The following is a 17,587-nucleotide window of genomic DNA, read 5'->3' as shown; positions in this document are numbered from 1 at the left end:
GTTAACCTTGGATTTAGACCTATGATAGGTGGGGAATGAGTTTGAGTTTGTAGTTCTCGTGATTTTTGTTTGTGTTTTTATTCTTGACTCAGACTTCTCAAACTCCTTTGAATTAGGAATATTAATCCTAATCTCCTTGCTTTTAAATTACAATTTTTTATTCAGGTAAAATGCATGTAATGCAGACACTGAAGTCTGACCCTGAGTCATGCACACCCCTGGCCTTCCAACTCCATTTGTGCTAGTGCTATCTGGCTTAAAAGAGGCAGGCAGGAGTAAGCTCCCACTTCTCTCCACTGGGGGTCACATGTGCTGGCTCACCCACTCTTGATTGTGTGTGCACTCTTTCCCCCTTCCCCTTTCATGAATTCTATAATTAACTCATTTTGATTTAGATGCCTGCCCACCTGGAGGGCTGTCCTGGCAAGAGGGTTCTCTGTCAGCCTCTTCTGTCCCTCCTTGTGTCTTTAAGGAGTTTTTAGAGCTTGCCTCATACAGGCTTTCACAGTTCTTGTTCCATTTATGTCTCCCAACTTTTATCTTTTTGCTGCTGGAATGTGTCATACCCCCATCGTGTCCTCTAAGTAAAGATGCCTACTGCTCTCTGTGCCACTTTAAGCCCTGTGCTTTTCTGAACTAACATTTACTTTCTTGTATTGGAAGTAACCCAAAGGATTTGATCCAAGGACAGAAGGCTGGCAAGGCAAGGCCACCCACGCATCAGCGTTGCTTTTTCTCTCCCTCCTTTCTTCTCCACTTCCTTCCACCTGCTGTCCACCAACCAGGCAGCAAATGCCAAGGCCACAATGGGTGATGGTCACATGCAAGGGCTCCACTCTAAGGCAGACTTCCCACAGCCAGGCAGAGGCCTCTGGGATGCCCTCTGGGTCTGGGAGCATGCGATAAGCAGGTAGGACTTCGCAGGAAGGGAGGAGGCGGGAGAGCAGCAGGGCCTGGTATGGGTGGCAGTCTGAGGTGAAGACAGGCTGGGAAGGGGCTTAAGGGCCTTGGACACGGAAACTTTGAGGGGCCATGGAATTCTTACCTCATCAGGAAGCTAGGCGGGTCTCAGTCCCAACTTTATTATATAGCAAAGGAAACCCAGTGTATCCACCTTCCAGCACTGCCCTAAAGCCTCAGCAGGAGTCACTGAGCCTTGGAGAATCAGTTGCCCACAGCTCCAGCACTACAGTGAGCTTGGCCTGGAGGCAGACATATATACTGGGCCAACAGTGAAAAAGCTTGAAGCGCTAGAGCTGGCTCCTAAGGATTAGTGAGGTGATGTGGCAAGAGAGTGGGTAGCAGGGAGCTATGAGACAGCCTCTTCCAACATCCGCACCAGATCTTTGAGTCTCTTCTCCATTCTGTCTTCAGCTAAACTGGATGTGATGGTGCACTTCTTTAATCCCAGCACTCAGAAGCTGAGGCAGGAGGATCTCTGTGAGTTTGAGAACAGCCTGGTCTATATATTGAGTACCAGGGCAGCTAGGACTAAATAGCCTCTATCTCCAAACCACCACCACAACAAAAATCTCTAGCGAATTCACAGAGAGTACCAGGCCTTAGCTTCAGCCAGCCAGTCACAGGCCTGGTTCCTATCCCAGCCCCAGCTATAACACAGACTCATCTGCTTGGTGAGAGTCTTGTCAATAGCTCAGCCTGACCCAACTCATTCCTCCCACCCTGGATAGCCATTTCCACACATTTTCCGCCACTTTGCATAAATAAGAAAGTAAAATTTAACAGGGCTGTAGTAGCACACGCCTTTAATCCCAGCACTTGGGAGTCAGAGGCAAAGTCTCTGAGTTTCAAGGCCAGCCTGGTCTCCAAATCGAGTCCAGGACAGCCAAGACTACACAGAGAAATCCTGTCTCAGAGAAGAAGAAAAAAAAGTCCTGAGTGTATATTTTGTTTAACACAGGCATAGCCACATTAGGGACTCAATGCCTCCGACCCATGGACAGGTGACTTTAGTCTGAATGAATGTTAGCAGTCCGTGCAGGTGTGAGTGTTTATGAACGATCGACCAGGGTATACAAAAACTAGAGACTGCAGCTTCCTCCTAAATGAGTACAGCCTGAGAGTGCACTTACAGACATATACTAAGACTAGCCAACCCTTTCTGCCCCCACCAAAGGCTCACCCTGTGTGCACATCCCACCTGACCTCAGCTTTTCCGTCACATGATCATGTGTTCTTTCCTCATCCCCTCACAGCTCCTAGTCAAGCCAACACCAAAGCTGCTCAGGACACAGCAGCTAGGGAAGGGTGTTGAACTTCTACTAACACCCTGAAGGACTGGGCTTCTCAGAGTCTGAGCTCTTGGAGCAGGCGGTGATTAGCAGTCCCAGGAAGACACACACAGAAAGCAGAGTAGGGTCTCACACGTCACTGGGTAAAGCTTTATTGGAGCATAACTTACACAGACCTCCTCATCCACAAGATCTTGTTCATTGGTCAGGTGAACTAGCCTGGAGCCCTGCATCCATGGTCCCTGCCACAAAGGACCCATTGTGGGTTAGGGACACTATCTTCATCTAGAGATAGCCTAAGCGGCAGCAGGCGTCCCCGGCTCCCCCTCCATTAGCCAGAGTCACCTTCAGATCAAATGTACAGGACCTGCTTTTCCCCAAGACTGAGGCCAGCTCATGTCCTGGGGTGGGGCCTGGAGCATCATGTGAAAGTGTTCATAGGTCCTTTTCTCTAGGCCTGGACTTTGTGGCAGGAGTTCCAGGAGAAGAGTACAGCAGACATAGAGGCCAGCTCCTAGACTCTGGCCTCTCCGACCACCCCTCCCAGAGGCCAGGTTCCACAAAGGAATGGGGTATGGGACAGGGCCCCAGGGGCTGGATGCTCCCAATTTGAGTGAGGGAAGTGCTTTTCAGGTGCTGGGGGCCCCCATGAGTTGGGCCCAGGGGCCATAGGATTGGCCCCTGCCCTGGTGGGCAATTCATCTCTCTGGCAACAACAGGAAGAATGCAGCTTTGAGGAAGCGCCCAAAACTGCAGAGTGTGGCCACGAGCCAGTGGGAGCGGAAGCCAGGGTCTGTGCTGACCACACACTTGAGGACATCCGTCTGGGAGATAGATAAAAGAGATAGTTAGCAAAGCCAGGCATCCAAGGTCCCTAGTACCTTGCACTAGAAAAATGTCTTCCAAATCACAAAAGGAACATACAAAGCTGTGTAAGAACAGAGGTTGTGGTGGCGCATGCCTTTAATCCCAACATTCAGGAGGCAGAGGCAGGTGGATCATTGTGAGTTCGAAGCCAGCCTGATCTACAAAGTGAGTCCAGGACAACCAAGGCTACACAGAGAAACCCTGTCTCAAAAAAACAAAACAAAACAAAAAAAAAACAACTTTTTTTTTTTAATTATCTTAAGAACAGAGGTTGTAGCCAGGCGGTGGTGGTGCATGCCTTTAATCCCAGCACTTAGGAGACAGAGGCAGGCAGATCGCTGTGAGTTTGAGGCCAGCCTGGGCTACAAAGCAAGTCTAAGACAGCTAAGGCTACACAGAGAGACCCCTGTCTCAAAAAAGAAAGGAAAAAAAAAAAAAAGAACGGAGGTTGTGGCTGGGCAGTGGTGGCACACACCTTTAATCCCAGCACTCAGGAGGCAGAGGCAGGCAGATCACTGTGAATTCAAGGCCAGCCTAGTCTACAAAGCAAGTCCAGGACAGTCAAGGCTAACACAGACCCTGTCTTGGGGGGGGGGGGAACGGAGGTTGTGGTCCATCTGGACCAAAACTTGAGCAGGACACCTGAGAGTTAGATGGGGAAGGTCTCAAATCTGACATCCTTGCCTACCCATTTTATAGGTAAAAACAGGCTTCTGGTTAGAGCCCCATCATCCATGCTCAGTACCCAAAAAGTGTCTTTGGCCAACCATGTAGACAGTCAGGCTGGAGACTGGGAGGGGCTGATCCTGACACCCCATCTCTAGCTCTTGCTTTTGTTTGTTTTTTGAGACACGGTTTCTCTGTGTAGCCCTGGCTGTCCTGGAACTCTCTTTGTAGACCAGGCTGGCCTTGAACTCAAAAAATCCACCTGCCTCTGCCTCCTGAACGCTGGGATTAAAGGCATACACCACCATGCCCAGCTTAGGTCTTGCTTCTTGAGAATGCAGAAAAGTGGGGCTCCCAAGAGGGGAAGTGAGGGTGCTTTGGGCAGTGCTACCCTTGTTGGCCTCTTCCTGCCAGGCATCCTCTGCCAGGCACAGAAGAGCCAGCACCTGCCTGTGTCTCAGAGCAACCCTAAGTCCTGATGGCCTTGCCCACTGCCCCCACCTTCCATCCCACTCCACCCTCCTGTTCCCAAACTAATACTCGCTGTTTACCACACCACACCACACCCCCACCCCACAGCTGATGCTCAGACTCACCCATCCACCACGCCTCCGCAGCCAGGTCGCCAGGGTCTTGCGCACAAACTCCCCCAGGCAATCAACCAGGGCGTGAACCATGGCAGGCTGAGCCTGCCGGACACAGTCCACTGCTAGGCCCGCGGCCACAGAGTACAGGGACACTACCTTGCCCCATGTGATGCCTGTAAGAGAGAGAATTGCTCATCAGACCCAAGCTGGTGTGGGCCCATAGGGTACCATGAAGAGCTGAGCTGCTCTGAGCTACTTTCCTGCCTGGTGACTAGCAGTGACAGTGAAGCCAGGACTCTGCTGGCAGGCCACCACCACAACAGAGCACTTGGCTGCGTGTATTCATGCAGCTTGACCATCCCTGCAACAGGCCAGATTGTCCCTCTCGGCCTCTGATGCATACCTGCTGGAGCCTAGGATGAGACCAGCCTTACCTACACCTGAAAGAGGGGGGGCCACAGGAGGACTCGTCCCCAGACCACTGGCCTGCGGGAGGCATAACTGAAACCTGGAAGGTTTTACATGCGAGGGATTACATGCTGCACCTTACAGAGATTTAGGGGCTGGAGAGATGGGCCAGTAGTTATAGTCTCTGCAATCCTGAGAACCAGCATCCAGATCCCCAGGCCCCAAGCTGGGTGTGCATGCATGGCAGCCCATCTCCCGGTTCCAGCCTTGGAAGGCAGAGCCAGGATCCTCGGATCAAGGTGGTCAGCAAGGCTAGCCGCATCCACAAGCTCTCGATGTGGTTGAGAGATGCCACCTCAGTGAATTAGAGTGGCTGAAGCTAAGATCCAGTATCAGCTTGGGGTCATGTGAACATGCACGCATGTGTGCCCACAGACATGCAAACACATGAAAATGGAAAAGATAGAGAAATTTTGTATTCTATCACCAGTACTGCCCAAAAAAAAAAAAAAAAGGAGTAAGGTCCTGCCTGGCCTAATCATAACACTTTTGAGGCAGAGGCAGGAAAACCAGAAAAAGTTCAGTCAAGGTGGTCCTCAGCTAAGTAGCCAGGTTGGAATACATAAATTCTTATCTCAAAACGGGGAGTAGGATATGGCTCAGTAGTTAAGGAGCACATAGTCCTCTTCCAGAGGATCAAATGCAGCTCCCAAAACCTACAATAAGCTATACCTCCAGGTCCAAGGAGATCTGTGATGCATCTGACCTCTGAGGGCACCTGAACACACACACACATATCGACACACAGATACATAAAAACACATACACATAATTAGAAATAAGTCTTCTAAGCCAGGTGTCGTGGCACACACCTGTCATCCCAGTACTTGGGAGGCAGAAACAGGTGGATCTCTCTGAGTTCAAGGCCAGCCTGGTCTACAAAGCAAGTCCAGGACAGCCATGGCTACACAGACACCCTTTCTTGAAAAACAACAACACACACAAAATAAATCTTTTAAAAAGAAAGGTGTAGTGTGGTGGTATATTCCTGTAATCTAGATTAAGAAAACTCAGGCAAAGCCGGGTGTGGTGGCACACACCTTTAATCCCAGCACTTGGGAGGCAGAGGCAGGCGGATCACCGTGAGTTCAAGGCCAGCCTGGTCTACAGAGCGAGTCTAGGACAGCCAAGGCTACACAGAGAAACCTTGTCTCAAAAAACCAAAAAAAAAGCCGGGCGTGGTGGCGCACGCCTTTAATCCCAGCACTTGGGAGGCAGAGGCAGGTGGATCACTGTGAGTTCGAGGCCAGCCTGGTCTACAAAGTGAGTCCAGGATGGCTAAGGCTACACAGAGAAACCCTGTCTCGAAAAACCAAAAAAAAAAAAAAAAAAAAAAACCAAAAAAAAAAAAAAGAAAGAAAGAAAACTCAGGCAAGAGGATCTGAGACTGAGGGGGCAAAAAAAAAAAAAAAAAAAAGTGCAAACAAAACACTAAGCATTTGAAAAACTAAGACCTATTTCCCCTAGTTAACAGCACAAGAAGAAAATTATAACAAGATGTAGTTGCCGCCTCCTATGTTAAAAGCTTTAGGGGTCAGAGATAGTCGAGTGTTTGCTATGCAAGTATGAATTCAAGAGGTCAGATCCCCAGCACGCACATAAAAAGCCTGGCATGCTAACATGTGCCTGTAACCCAGAGCTGGGATCAAAGGTGTAGGGCAAGAGGGTCCTTAGGGCTTCCTGGCCAGCCAGCCGTCAGGAGTGACCTCCAAGTTCAGTGAGACACTGTCTCAAAAAATAATTGGAAGAAGCTACTAAGGAAAACACTCAATGATTAACCTCTGACCTACATACATGTGCATCTACACACACACACACACACACACACGAGATGAGAGAAACGTTAAGGTAACAGCTGTTCTTAGCTTTGCTGGGGAAGACAGTTGGAGAGCATTTGACAATAGTAGGAAAGTAGGCACAGCTAGCCACAGGCCCTGTGACATGTTACCCTAAGGGGTAGCATTTACAGACTATGGCATTCTCCTCAACCGACCTTCACACAGCAGTGAGAATAACCTCTCACAATGCATGAATCAGCACAGATGTTCACCACAGTACCACTCACAACAACCAAAAAGGAAAAACTAACCGCTTGTTAGCCAACTGCTGGGCTTGTGCAGCAGCCTTATTATGCAGCCGGTATTCAGAGTGAAGTCCCAATGAATGCCACAACATGGCAAGGGAAAGGACAAACACAAAAAGGTACAAAGCCAGTCCCACCTACAGAAAACATGTGGGACAGGCATACCCACAAAGACAAAACAGATTCAAAGGGGCCTGGGGCCAGGAACAGGAAGTGCCTGCTCATAGGCAGTATGTCCTCAGGATTAGGACAAAACAACATTCTGGATGCGCTAAATGCCACCAAACTGACATTTAATGTGGCTAAATGTAAGTATATGCATGTCACCTCAACAAAAAAGGAATAGGAGAGCCGGACGGTGGTAACCCATGCCTTTAATCCAAACACTCAGGAGGCAGAGGCAGCCGGATCTCTGTAAGTTCAAAGCCAGCCTGGTTTACAGAGCTAGTTCCAGGACAGCCAGGGCTACACAGAGAGACCCTTTCTCAAAAGCAAACAAAAAAGGAACAGGAGAAAGAACAGTGAACCCCCTGAAATCAGACAGCGCCACACACCCACTTCTAGCTCTCCCACAGGAGTTACCTGCCCTCTCTTTCAAAATAAACCCAAATCTGAAATCCCAACTTAGCTCTACTCTGGCTTTAACAGTACCCTTGTCACTCCTAGGACACAGCCCTAGTTTTCAGCCCACTGAGCATCCTAGACCAAAGGTTACTGCTCTTGGTTAGCCGAGTAACAGGCCCTGTCACCAGGGCTTGTCATCATCACAGGCTCTTCTGCTGTTAGCTGTGCCTTTGATGACATGGGGGGGGGAGGGGCTTGGCATCTGTGTCACCCAGAGTACCCAAGTCCGAGTCCATCACAAGAACTGAAGAGCTTGATGTCCTGTTAAACAGAGTATTCCATGGGGTGGCAGGGGAAGGTGGTGCCCAGGGTCCCGCCTTGGGGAGCCCCCACTTTCCTTGGGCTGTCATGTCCACAAACATGTGTAAACTATGTTATAGACTAACTGTAAATATGTACAACATTTTAATTCTGGAACACTATCTTAAAGATTTGTGGGGGCAGTGTGGCACTTGTTTTTTGGAGACAAGGTATTTCCATTATGTATCTCTGGCTGTCCTGGAACTCGCTGTGCAGACCAGGCTGGCCTTGAACTCAGGTATCTACCTACCTCTGCCTCCCGAGTGCTGGGATTAAAGGCATGTGCCACCACACCCAGCCTGATTTATATATTTTTAATGTTATGGGGGTTCTGTCTGCACATCTGTCTGTGCACTACATATATACAGTACCCAAGGAGCCAGATAAGGGCTCAGGTCGCCTTGAACTGGAAAGAACTGGAGTTACAGCTGATTGTAAGCTGCCTTGTGGCTGCTGGGAATTGAACTCAGGTCCTTTGGAAGAGCAGTAACTGCTAAACCATCTCTCCAGCCCTGAACATCTTTATCACTCTAGGAGAATTCCCGTAGCTTCTCCCGCCCCCAACTTGTAATTTGCTCTGGCACAGTCAACATAGCTTGCACATTTCACACAAGTGGAATTTGTGTCTGGCACATTTAAGGTTCATCTGCACTACCCTGCCTCACTCCTCTTTGTATCTGACCAGTATTCCACATGTAAATTAACGGACACTTGGATAATCACTACCTTTGGCTATATTATGCTGCTGGGAACACACACAGGCAGGCCTCTCGTGGTTTATTTCTGTTGGGTGTTGTCAGGTCGTATGGAAACTCCATGCTTCACCATTTGAGGACCAGCCAGGCTTCAAAAGTGGCCACACTTCACCAGCTGTGAGTAAAGGCTGAGTCGTCGTCTTCCCACCCCCACCCCCCTCAACACTGTGGTTGTCTGGCCATCCTGGTACATAGGAAGCCATTTTGGCACATACACAATGACTCATGATGCCGAACATCTCATGTGCTTGTTTGTAAAGTCTGCTGGTGCTTCCTGGCCTCCAGTAGGATGTGACCACCCTTCATTCCCATGGCCTCCCTTCTCCTGCCTCCTCCCTGCAGCTTGGAGACAGACACTCAAGCGGCCACCCATGGCTGGCGTCAGCTAGAAAGGGCTCTGTCTCCCCGAGAGGACCTCCCAGGGTGAATGCCTTTCTGAACTGCCTCCATGCTCAAGGTGGGCTTGCACCAGGCAGGGATGGTGGACATGGGGTAAGGTTATGCTGACCTTTCCCCAACTCACACTTACTACCACCCAAGGCAGTCCCTTTCTCCTGTTTACACTTCCCACTAACAGAGACCCAGCCATTCTCCTGGGCTCACTGCAGACATCAGCAGGCCAGATCTGTAGTCTCAGAAGCAAAGTTCCTTATAAATCCAGCCATCCATGGCTCGTAAAGCAGCCTGCTTGACAGCTTGGAGACAGACACCCCAAGGGGCCACTCGTGGCTGGCGTCAGCTGGAAAGCTCCAGAGAGGGCTAGCAAGGGTAGTCCTCCACCCAAAATGCCCAGCTGCTGGCTTCCTTCCTGAGCCCTACCCACTGCTGGTCCCACCAGGTACCTGCAGATTACCCTCAAAAAAGGGGCAAGAGCTTGCCCACTAACTGCTACTACAGTTTCCCCCACCCCCACGCCACAGCCCTTCTCCATCTCTCCCACTCCACCACCCACCCACTCATCTACTTCCCACAGCCCAGCCCCCGTTGCCCTGCATTTTTTCAGTACAGAAGTCACACTCGCTGATCCTGGACTGTCATGTGATGCTCTTGAGGCTAGCCTGGGCCTCCCACTCCTTGGCAAAGATGACATGAATCTGGCTTTAAGTGACACAGGTGGACAACAAGGTATCTATTGGGGTTCTAAGGAAAGAGAACGGAAAAGAGGGTTTGGGGAGATGAGTCTTGCAGCCTCCTGTTAAGTCTGGGGCAGTATACAGACGGGAACTTAAGGCAAAGTGAGAGGAGGCTAAGAGGGGCTTGTCTATCTTCTGAAGCACCAAGGAGAGCCACCGGTGAGTGTGGTCACAGCCATCGAGGCCTGCATGTCCCTAAGTTCCTAAAGTGCCCATGACTGGACACACAGATTATCTGGGATGTTCCTCTTTGTGAATGCCTCATGTGCATCTAGCTGTGGAAATTCAAGTACCATGGTCACTAAAAGCCCAGGATATGCTGCTGCAGTGTCACAGAGGGCTGCTGCCCTGCAGGGCACCATACCCCAGCCAGTGCTGGACCACTATTACATGGCCGGATTGTGTCATCAGCCTTCAGAATGACCAGAGGATACAGGCTCAGAGGATACAGGCACCTACAGCCAAGCCTGAAGACTTGAGTTCAACCTCAGGGACCCACATAAGGAAAGGAGAGAGCCGCCTCCCAAAAGCTGTCCTCTGACCTCATGTGCTGTGATTGGCTGTGTGAACATACACACGCACACGCACATTCACACACCAAGTAAAAGTGTAATAAAACCAGCTAGTTGTGGTGGTGCACACCTTTAGTCCCAGCTCTCAAAGGCAGAGGCAGGCTAATCTCTGTGAGATCGAGGCCAGCCTGGTCTACAGAGTGAATTCCAGGACAGCCGGGGCTACACAGAGAAACCATGTCTCAAAACACCAAAATAAATAAATGAATAAAAATACAAAACAAGGTGGCCAGCCACACCTTGCAGGACTGTGTGACCCAGGTCTTTGCTGGGCTGGGCTGTTACACAGTTCAGAACAGCCCCAAGTGGCAGGAGGCCTGTTTAGATGGCAGTGATTTAGAACCCATGGAGCTGTGTCAGAGGACTTCAACTTTCTATCCCTGCACCCTGCCTGATCCACAGATGTTAAACCCCACCCCCTCCCAGAGGTGCGTTGGGTAAACAGGCCAGACCTACCTGCTGAGAAGATGTGGCCTGCTACAGCAAGGAAGGCATCGGTCACCACGGGCTCAGACTGTAGGGAGATATGCAACTGCCGGGCCACATTTCGGTATACGCTGGGACGGATCTGCTCCAGTTCATCCCCTGCAGGGGCACACAGTGGTTCAGGGCCTCTCACATCTTAGCCTTGTGGCCAGCACTAACCAGGACACAATCCTGCATTTGACCCACCTGACCTCACATGACTTCCAAGCTAACACTCTGCCGCTTCTCCCACTTAACCTGTTTCACCCCCACCCCACAACCCCTTCACCTAATTTTATTTCATTTGTCTCTCACAACCAAGAGACTAACTAGAGAGGCTGTGGAACCTCCAAGCCCCTTAAGGCAAACTGGCTGGGCCAGTGGGGCAGGAATCCTGCAGTGGTGCATGGGCAGTGCCTGCTCAGTCAGTGACTCAGAGCAGGCAGGCTGGTAGGCAGACAGACAGCGATAGGCTGAGCAGGATATAGGAACCAGGTGGGCTGGCAAGCAGACCCCAACATGTCAAGGGGCTTGGCTGGAAGACCACATCTATGTAGTCACCCCTGCTGCCTCACAGGATGATGCTGACTTAGGCACTAGCATCACTGGTGATAGATAGCTCAGTGAACTGACTTAGGCTGAGCTAAGGGCCTGGGACAATGGTACCACCCTGGGACATGCCAACCTGGGCTCCTGCTGCCAAATGGGTGTGTCTTTCTGTGGTACTATTTCAGCCCAGCCACGGCTGTGCCAAGCAGATGCCATCCATGGTCCCACCTGTCCCCTGGGCTACAGTGCCCTTGGCAGCATCATGCACGCGCCGGGAAAGACGGGTGCCGGGAATTCCACACAGCCTCTGATTGGGTGTCCCTGGCCCAGCCACTTCCCCAGCCAAAGCAAATAGGGAAATGCTGTTGCTGCTGCTGCCTGGCCTGGCCCAGCGATAAGGGCGCCCACGTCATCCCTGAGGCCAGCTGTGCTCTATCTAATTAATTAAGATCTGGAACCAGAACAGAATCAGGAGGAGGGCCAGGGGATGGCATGGAAATTCCCAGGGCTGGCCTGGCTGCTGCCAAGGATAAATCCTGGGGGCCTCTGGAGACTGACCCTAGGAGACTGCTTCCTGTTTGTGGCTGGAACCATGCTGGGGGTCTGGGACATATGGATGACCTTAGAAGACTTCACCCTGAACAGTCAACGGTAGCACTAAACATAACCTGAACAAGAACACATCGGGATTCAGGCTCTCTTCCTCCAGGAATAATCCCCTTAGTTGCCTAGAAGGGTCTGAAGCCAGAGTGTAGGAACAATAGGACTGGGTGATGGAGAAAGGCCTTAGAGTTCTTGAGTACTCAGAGGCCTGCTGCCGAGCACAAGCCTTGGCACCTGCTCATTTCCACAGGCCAGTGTTCAAGCCTCTCAGGACCTGCCAAAGGGACCCGTAAGGACTGAAGTTAAGTGGGGCAGACCCAAAGGCACGACTTCCTCCCAGGGACCAGGTCTACCCAGCCCTGCTCCTTGAAGCCATCCCAGCACAAAGATGCAGGCATATATAAAACACTATGTGTGCACACCCATCTCCCAAGGCCCTACAGGGCTCCCTCTAACCAGGAGCATGTACACCAGGTCTCAGGACTCACTTTTTTTTTTTTTTTTTTTTTTTTTTAAATCTCTGCCATTACCTCTTGCACAGCCCCAGGCCCTTCTGGCTGTGGTAAGACAAACTGTCCACCAGGATCGAGGTTTGCCTATCCTCCAACCATCGAATGTCCAGGCCTTGGAGAAGCTAAAAAGAGCCACTGAGCTAGCTATGTATGACCCCCAAAACAAGTGTCCCAGATGTCCTTCAAGGAGGCCCTGGGGGGCCCTTCCCATCAAGAGAAACTGCAGTGGGTGTCGGATCTCAGCCAATAGCTGAAAAACTGAAAGGCCTTTTTTCCAAAACAAACATTGGGACACGTGGTCCCACAAAGGATTTTTCAGTCCAGCAAAGTACAAGGGTCACAATAAAGTTTAGCTGCTAAAATATTACTCTTCCAGAGCTTTCTGTGGTTTGTGGCAAGAATGTCTGTGATCTGGGCTAAGCAGACACAGGAGGGGGGATGGGGATTCGGGGGGGGGGGATGCTGACAAAGGAGCCGGCAAGCAGGCAAGCCTGGGGATGAACAGAGGAGCACCAACCTGGGTGGCCTATCTTTGCAGGCTCTCCATTCCAGATAGATTCAGGCTCCCACACACGCCCCCTCTTTACCCCAGAGGGTGAGGCACAGCCGCAGAAAGACTGAACTTGTTTCGAGAAGGGAATGTCAGTGCTGAACAGCTGTACCCGGTACCCCGAAACACATGGGACAAACCTTTAAAGCAGCTATAAAAGGGGTGGCCTGGGATGGTACCTGCTGATGCCCCACACTCACCCAAGCGCAGCAGCACAGTGCACACCTCTGCCAGGCGTCCTCCTGGGGCAAGTGAAGCACGCTCTGGTGCGCTCCAAGAGAGGCCGGCGCGCAAAAGCCGGGCATGCACGTACTCCCGGCCTAGTGCTTTAGCCTGAGCCACCAGCTCCTTGTCTGTGGGAGAACGATCAAAGGCGTCCATGAACTCGGCAGCAAAGACAGAAGAGCGCCGCAGCACCTCCATGGCCGAAGCGCAGGCGAAAGGCGCCACACCTGCGAACAGATAGAGCTCAGCCGGATCCCCTCCAGCTAGGTGGCGAAGGGACGCCCGCCACGCGAGGAGACCTGGAGGCGCGGTACGAGGCACAGCGGTCCCCACCGCGTGCGCCCCAGTCGCGCCCGGCCCCGATCCAAACCGCACGGGAGGTCGGCTGGGCGCCGCCCTCAAAAAGGGCCGGTTTCTGACAACCTCTGGTTTTGCACCCCAAGCCTTTTAAAACAATGTCACGTTCTTTTATGTTCTAAATTAAACCACGCGGTTCCTGGTGGTGGCCAAAGGTTAGAAACCAGCGGGGAAATGGCGATATGTTCTATGATCACAGCGCCCTATTTGGGGGTGACGGAGGATGCGGGTTGGCCAGCTGCAGCCAAGCTACAAGCAGGACCCCGCAGGCTTCTCCCTGCGAGCGAGTCAGCTACTAAGAAAGGATTCCAATAGCGCGGCGGTCTCTAGGCTCCCGAGGCCACACACTCGCGCACCTCGGAGAGCCGGTGTTTGTCACCGGTGTCACCGTTCCCATGGTGCTACATCCAGAGAACCGACGCCACGCCCGCCCGACTCACCTCTCCAGACGCATGGCGCGCCGAGCGACGATGGAGTTGGGCTTCAGGACCCACTCGCCGCTGTCGCCGCCAGTCTAGACCCTTCCATTCAAACCCGGGAGCGCGCGCCCCGCCCCGGCGCCCGCCCCGTCCACGCCCGAGCTGAAGCACAGGCTCCGCCGGTCTTCCCGCGCTCGCACAAGTCCTGGTCTCAAGGGGTGCGGGAGGCGTACCGCGGACTCCCCGTGGGCGAGAGGCCAGGCTTAGGGCTTCGCCTTCTAAGGAAACGGCAACCCCCGAGGGCGGAGCCGCAGCCCAGCTCTGCCCAACGCCTCCCCGGCTTGAGGAAGGCCAACACAAGTTCTCGGGATGCGCCCGGGAACGCCGCCAGGCTGGAGCTGTCCCGGCAGGCAGCGCGAAGAACAACCAGCTCTGACACCAACCCACTGGAGCGCACCAAGTTCCATTTTAGAACTGGCTGACTTATCATTTCCCTATTGTCTTATAGAGACTCCTCAAAGATTCTGCATTCTTGCAGTTGTAGGAGAGCTGACGCCCTCTTCTGACCTCCAAGGGCACCAGGCATGCATGTGGTGCACAGACATGAGTGCAGGCAAACGTTCATACTCAAACCAAAAATAAAAATAAATAAATGTTTTAAAATAGATTCTGGATTCTTGGCTTAATAGAAGCCTTTGGAGTGTGGTGGAGACTTGGGTTTGCGCTTGTCTGAAGATACTGCAAATACCCTCGCCCACTCTAGTCTGGCTTTGCTCTTAATGAGCTGGTGTTATTTATATCAAGTCCAATATATAATCTTTTGTAGTTAGTTATCTCTCATTGGGGTATTTTCCTTTAAGAGAAAAAGAGGGAAGGAGGGAGGGACAGGGCAGGAAGACAGACAAACAGGCAGATAGACAGAGAGAGAGAGAGAGAGAGAGAGAGAGAGAGAGAGAATAGGTCTGGAACTCTGTGGTGACCAGCTGGTCCAATGGGGATCCCCTTGCCTCTGCCTCCGTGTTCAGAAGCTTCAGTAATTTTAGGGTTCATATCTAGACCTATGATGGATCACAAATATTGTGAACATTGTGGTAGTGAGTCGGGGCACCCTTTCTCCACACAGATTTCCAAGACTCTGCATAGTGGTTACAACAGGATTTGCCAGCTTGACCTAATTCATGAAAGTGCAGCATTTCACCTAGAGCTATAAAATATGACATACATCCCCCCTTCTCTTCTGTGCGCATACACACACACACACACACACACACCAAAATAGACTGCACCTGGAACCATAAGCAAATGTCATCAAATTTCAAAGAATTGAAATCATACAGTGATTATTAGTTCCTGAATTAAATTTAAGCTAAATTACCGTAAAACCATTGGAAGTCTCCAAATTCTTAGAAAAGAAACACCATACTTATAAAGCAATAAATAATAAATCACAATGTATTTTAAAAGATGTACTTATGTGTTTTATGCATATGGGTGTTTTATCTGCATGTAGGTCTGCACGCAAGAAGGTGGCATTGGATCCCACAGGACTACAGTTACAAGAGGTTGTGAGCCACCATGTGGGTGCTAAGAATTGAACTCAGACCCTCTGGAGTAGCCAGTGCTTTTAACAACTGACCCATCTCTCCAGCCCTACAATGGAAATGTTTTTCAAGTACACAATCGTAAAAGCCATATACAGATTCCAAGTAAAAGCCCAGCATCATGCATATGCCTGTACTCCTAGTGCTGTCAGGGGCAAAAAAGATGAGGTCCCTGCGGCCTGCAGGGCATGAGCCTAGCTCAAGGTTCACTGGGAGATCCTGTCTTAGGAAATAAGATGGTAAGTTTTAGAGAATGAGGGGGACCCTGCAGGTGCCCAGGCAGGGAAGTGAACCTCAAAGAGCTGAGAATGAAAACCTGCCTCAGACTGGCTCCATCGACCCAGATCAAATGTGGGGAGTCTCATCTCAGGCGGTTTATTCCCAACAAAATTTAAACACAGTACAATTTGGGGGTGGGGGAAGTTTCCTCAAATAATATAATCCCGGGTGCACAAAGAAGAGTAATTACACCGAAACTCGACTCAGGGTACATGTCATTTCTTCCAACAAGAAGAGTTCTGGAGAGAAGCTCCCTGTGCTAGTACAAGGGCCTAGGGAAGCCTCTGGCCCGGCCTCAGGCACACAGCTAGCACAGAGGCCATTTGGGATATTAGCTACTTCAAGTCCTGGTTGTGGGAGCTTGATATGGCCTGGCCCAACAGGTAATACAGATCACCAGGCTATAAATCACTTCCAAGTCTAATTCAAATCCAAGTTGCTGGATGGAAGATGGGGTTTTTCATTTTTCCCACTGGAGAAACAGCCATGTGTGCTTAATTAACACTCCTGGTTTCTCTGGAGATTCATGGGCGCAAGGATCTTTGTGCTGAGCTCTCAACAAGACAAGGATGCTGGAAGTCTTCCCCTGACTGGAATAGTCAGATGAACAAGTGCAATCACACACACACACACACACGCGCGTGCGCACACACACACATACACGTACATACGCACACACACGCACACACACACAACATATACACACACACACACAACACACACATGCACACAACATTTAATTAAGAAAAAAAAGTATAGGTGAGCATGGTGGCACACGCCTTTAATCCCAGCACTTGAGAGGCAGAGGCAGGCAGACTGTTGTGAGTTCGAGGCCAGCCTAGTCTACAAAGCTACTCCAGGACAGCCAAAGCTACATAGAGAGACCCTGTCTCAAAATAAATAAATAAATAAATAAGAAAAAAGAAAGAAAGAAAAGAAAAGAAAAAAGGATAGAAGAAAATAGTATATACAACTTCACAGTGATTTTTAAAAATAAATTTTGGAGAGTTTTTCAAGACAGGGTTTCTCTGTGTAGCCTTGGCTGTTCTGGATATGCCAGCCTCTGCCTCCCAAGTGCTGGGATTAAAGGCATGCACCACCATGCCCAGCTATCCAAAAAATTTTAATGAGGAAATAGTTCTCAAATCATTTTGTAAAAACAATCTAACATTGATATTCAAACCTGTCCAACTCTTTACAGGAAAAGAGGCTGCAGCGATGGCGTGGTTAAGAGTTTGTGCTGTTCTTGCAAGAGCTCCAAAGTTGAGCGGCTCGCAGCTGCCTGCAACTCCAGGCGAATCCATTGCCTCTGGCTTCCCAAGGTACCAGCACTCATGAGCACATACCCACCAAACACACACACACACACACACACACACACACACACACACACACACACACACAACTTTAAAAATAAATAAATCATTTTAAAAAGAAATTTGGGAGCCAGGAGTACCGGCACATGACTTTAATCCCAACACTTGAAAGGCAGAGGCAGGAGGATCTTAATGAGCTTTTTTTTTTTTTTTTTTTTTTAATGTGTGTGGGTGTTTTGCCTGCCTGCATATCTGGGCACGACATGCAGTCCTGTTGCCAGTGGAGGCCAGGAGAGGAAGAGCACCATTGGATCCCCTGGGAACTGGAGTTACAGGCAGTTGTAAGCCACCGCCATGTGGGTGCTGGGACTTGAATCCTGATGATTGCTCTCACTGGAAGAGCA

General features: G+C 50.6%; 1 protein-coding gene across 2 annotated transcripts; it reads right to left on the bottom strand.

Moving 5' to 3' along the window:
- Positions 1–2,569: 2,569 nt before the first annotated feature.
- Positions 2,570–14,381, bottom strand: Bok (BCL2 family apoptosis regulator BOK). Of its 2 annotated transcripts, XM_051154389.1 has the most exons (5): positions 14,009–14,381; positions 13,187–13,438; positions 10,764–10,892; positions 4,382–4,545; positions 2,570–3,076 (listed from the first exon to the last, which is right to left on the bottom strand). In XM_051154389.1, the coding sequence occupies exons 2-5, from the start codon at positions 13,407–13,409 to the stop codon at positions 2,951–2,953; spliced, it is 642 nt and encodes a 213-aa protein (XP_051010346.1). In that variant the 5' UTR covers positions 13,410–13,438; positions 14,009–14,381; the 3' UTR covers positions 2,570–2,950. The 2 variants fall into 2 exon arrangements, with proteins under 2 accessions (XP_051010346.1, XP_051010347.1); XM_051154390.1 differs by lacking the exon at positions 14,009–14,381 and having other exon boundaries at positions 13,187–13,560.
- Between the last annotated feature and the right edge of the window lie 3,206 nt (positions 14,382–17,587).

This window comes from Acomys russatus, chromosome 12 (assembly GCF_903995435.1).
Source record: "Acomys russatus chromosome 12, mAcoRus1.1, whole genome shotgun sequence".
Lineage (NCBI taxonomy): Eukaryota > Metazoa > Chordata > Mammalia > Rodentia > Muridae > Acomys > Acomys russatus.
This window is presented reverse-complemented; position numbering and strand designations above follow the sequence as displayed.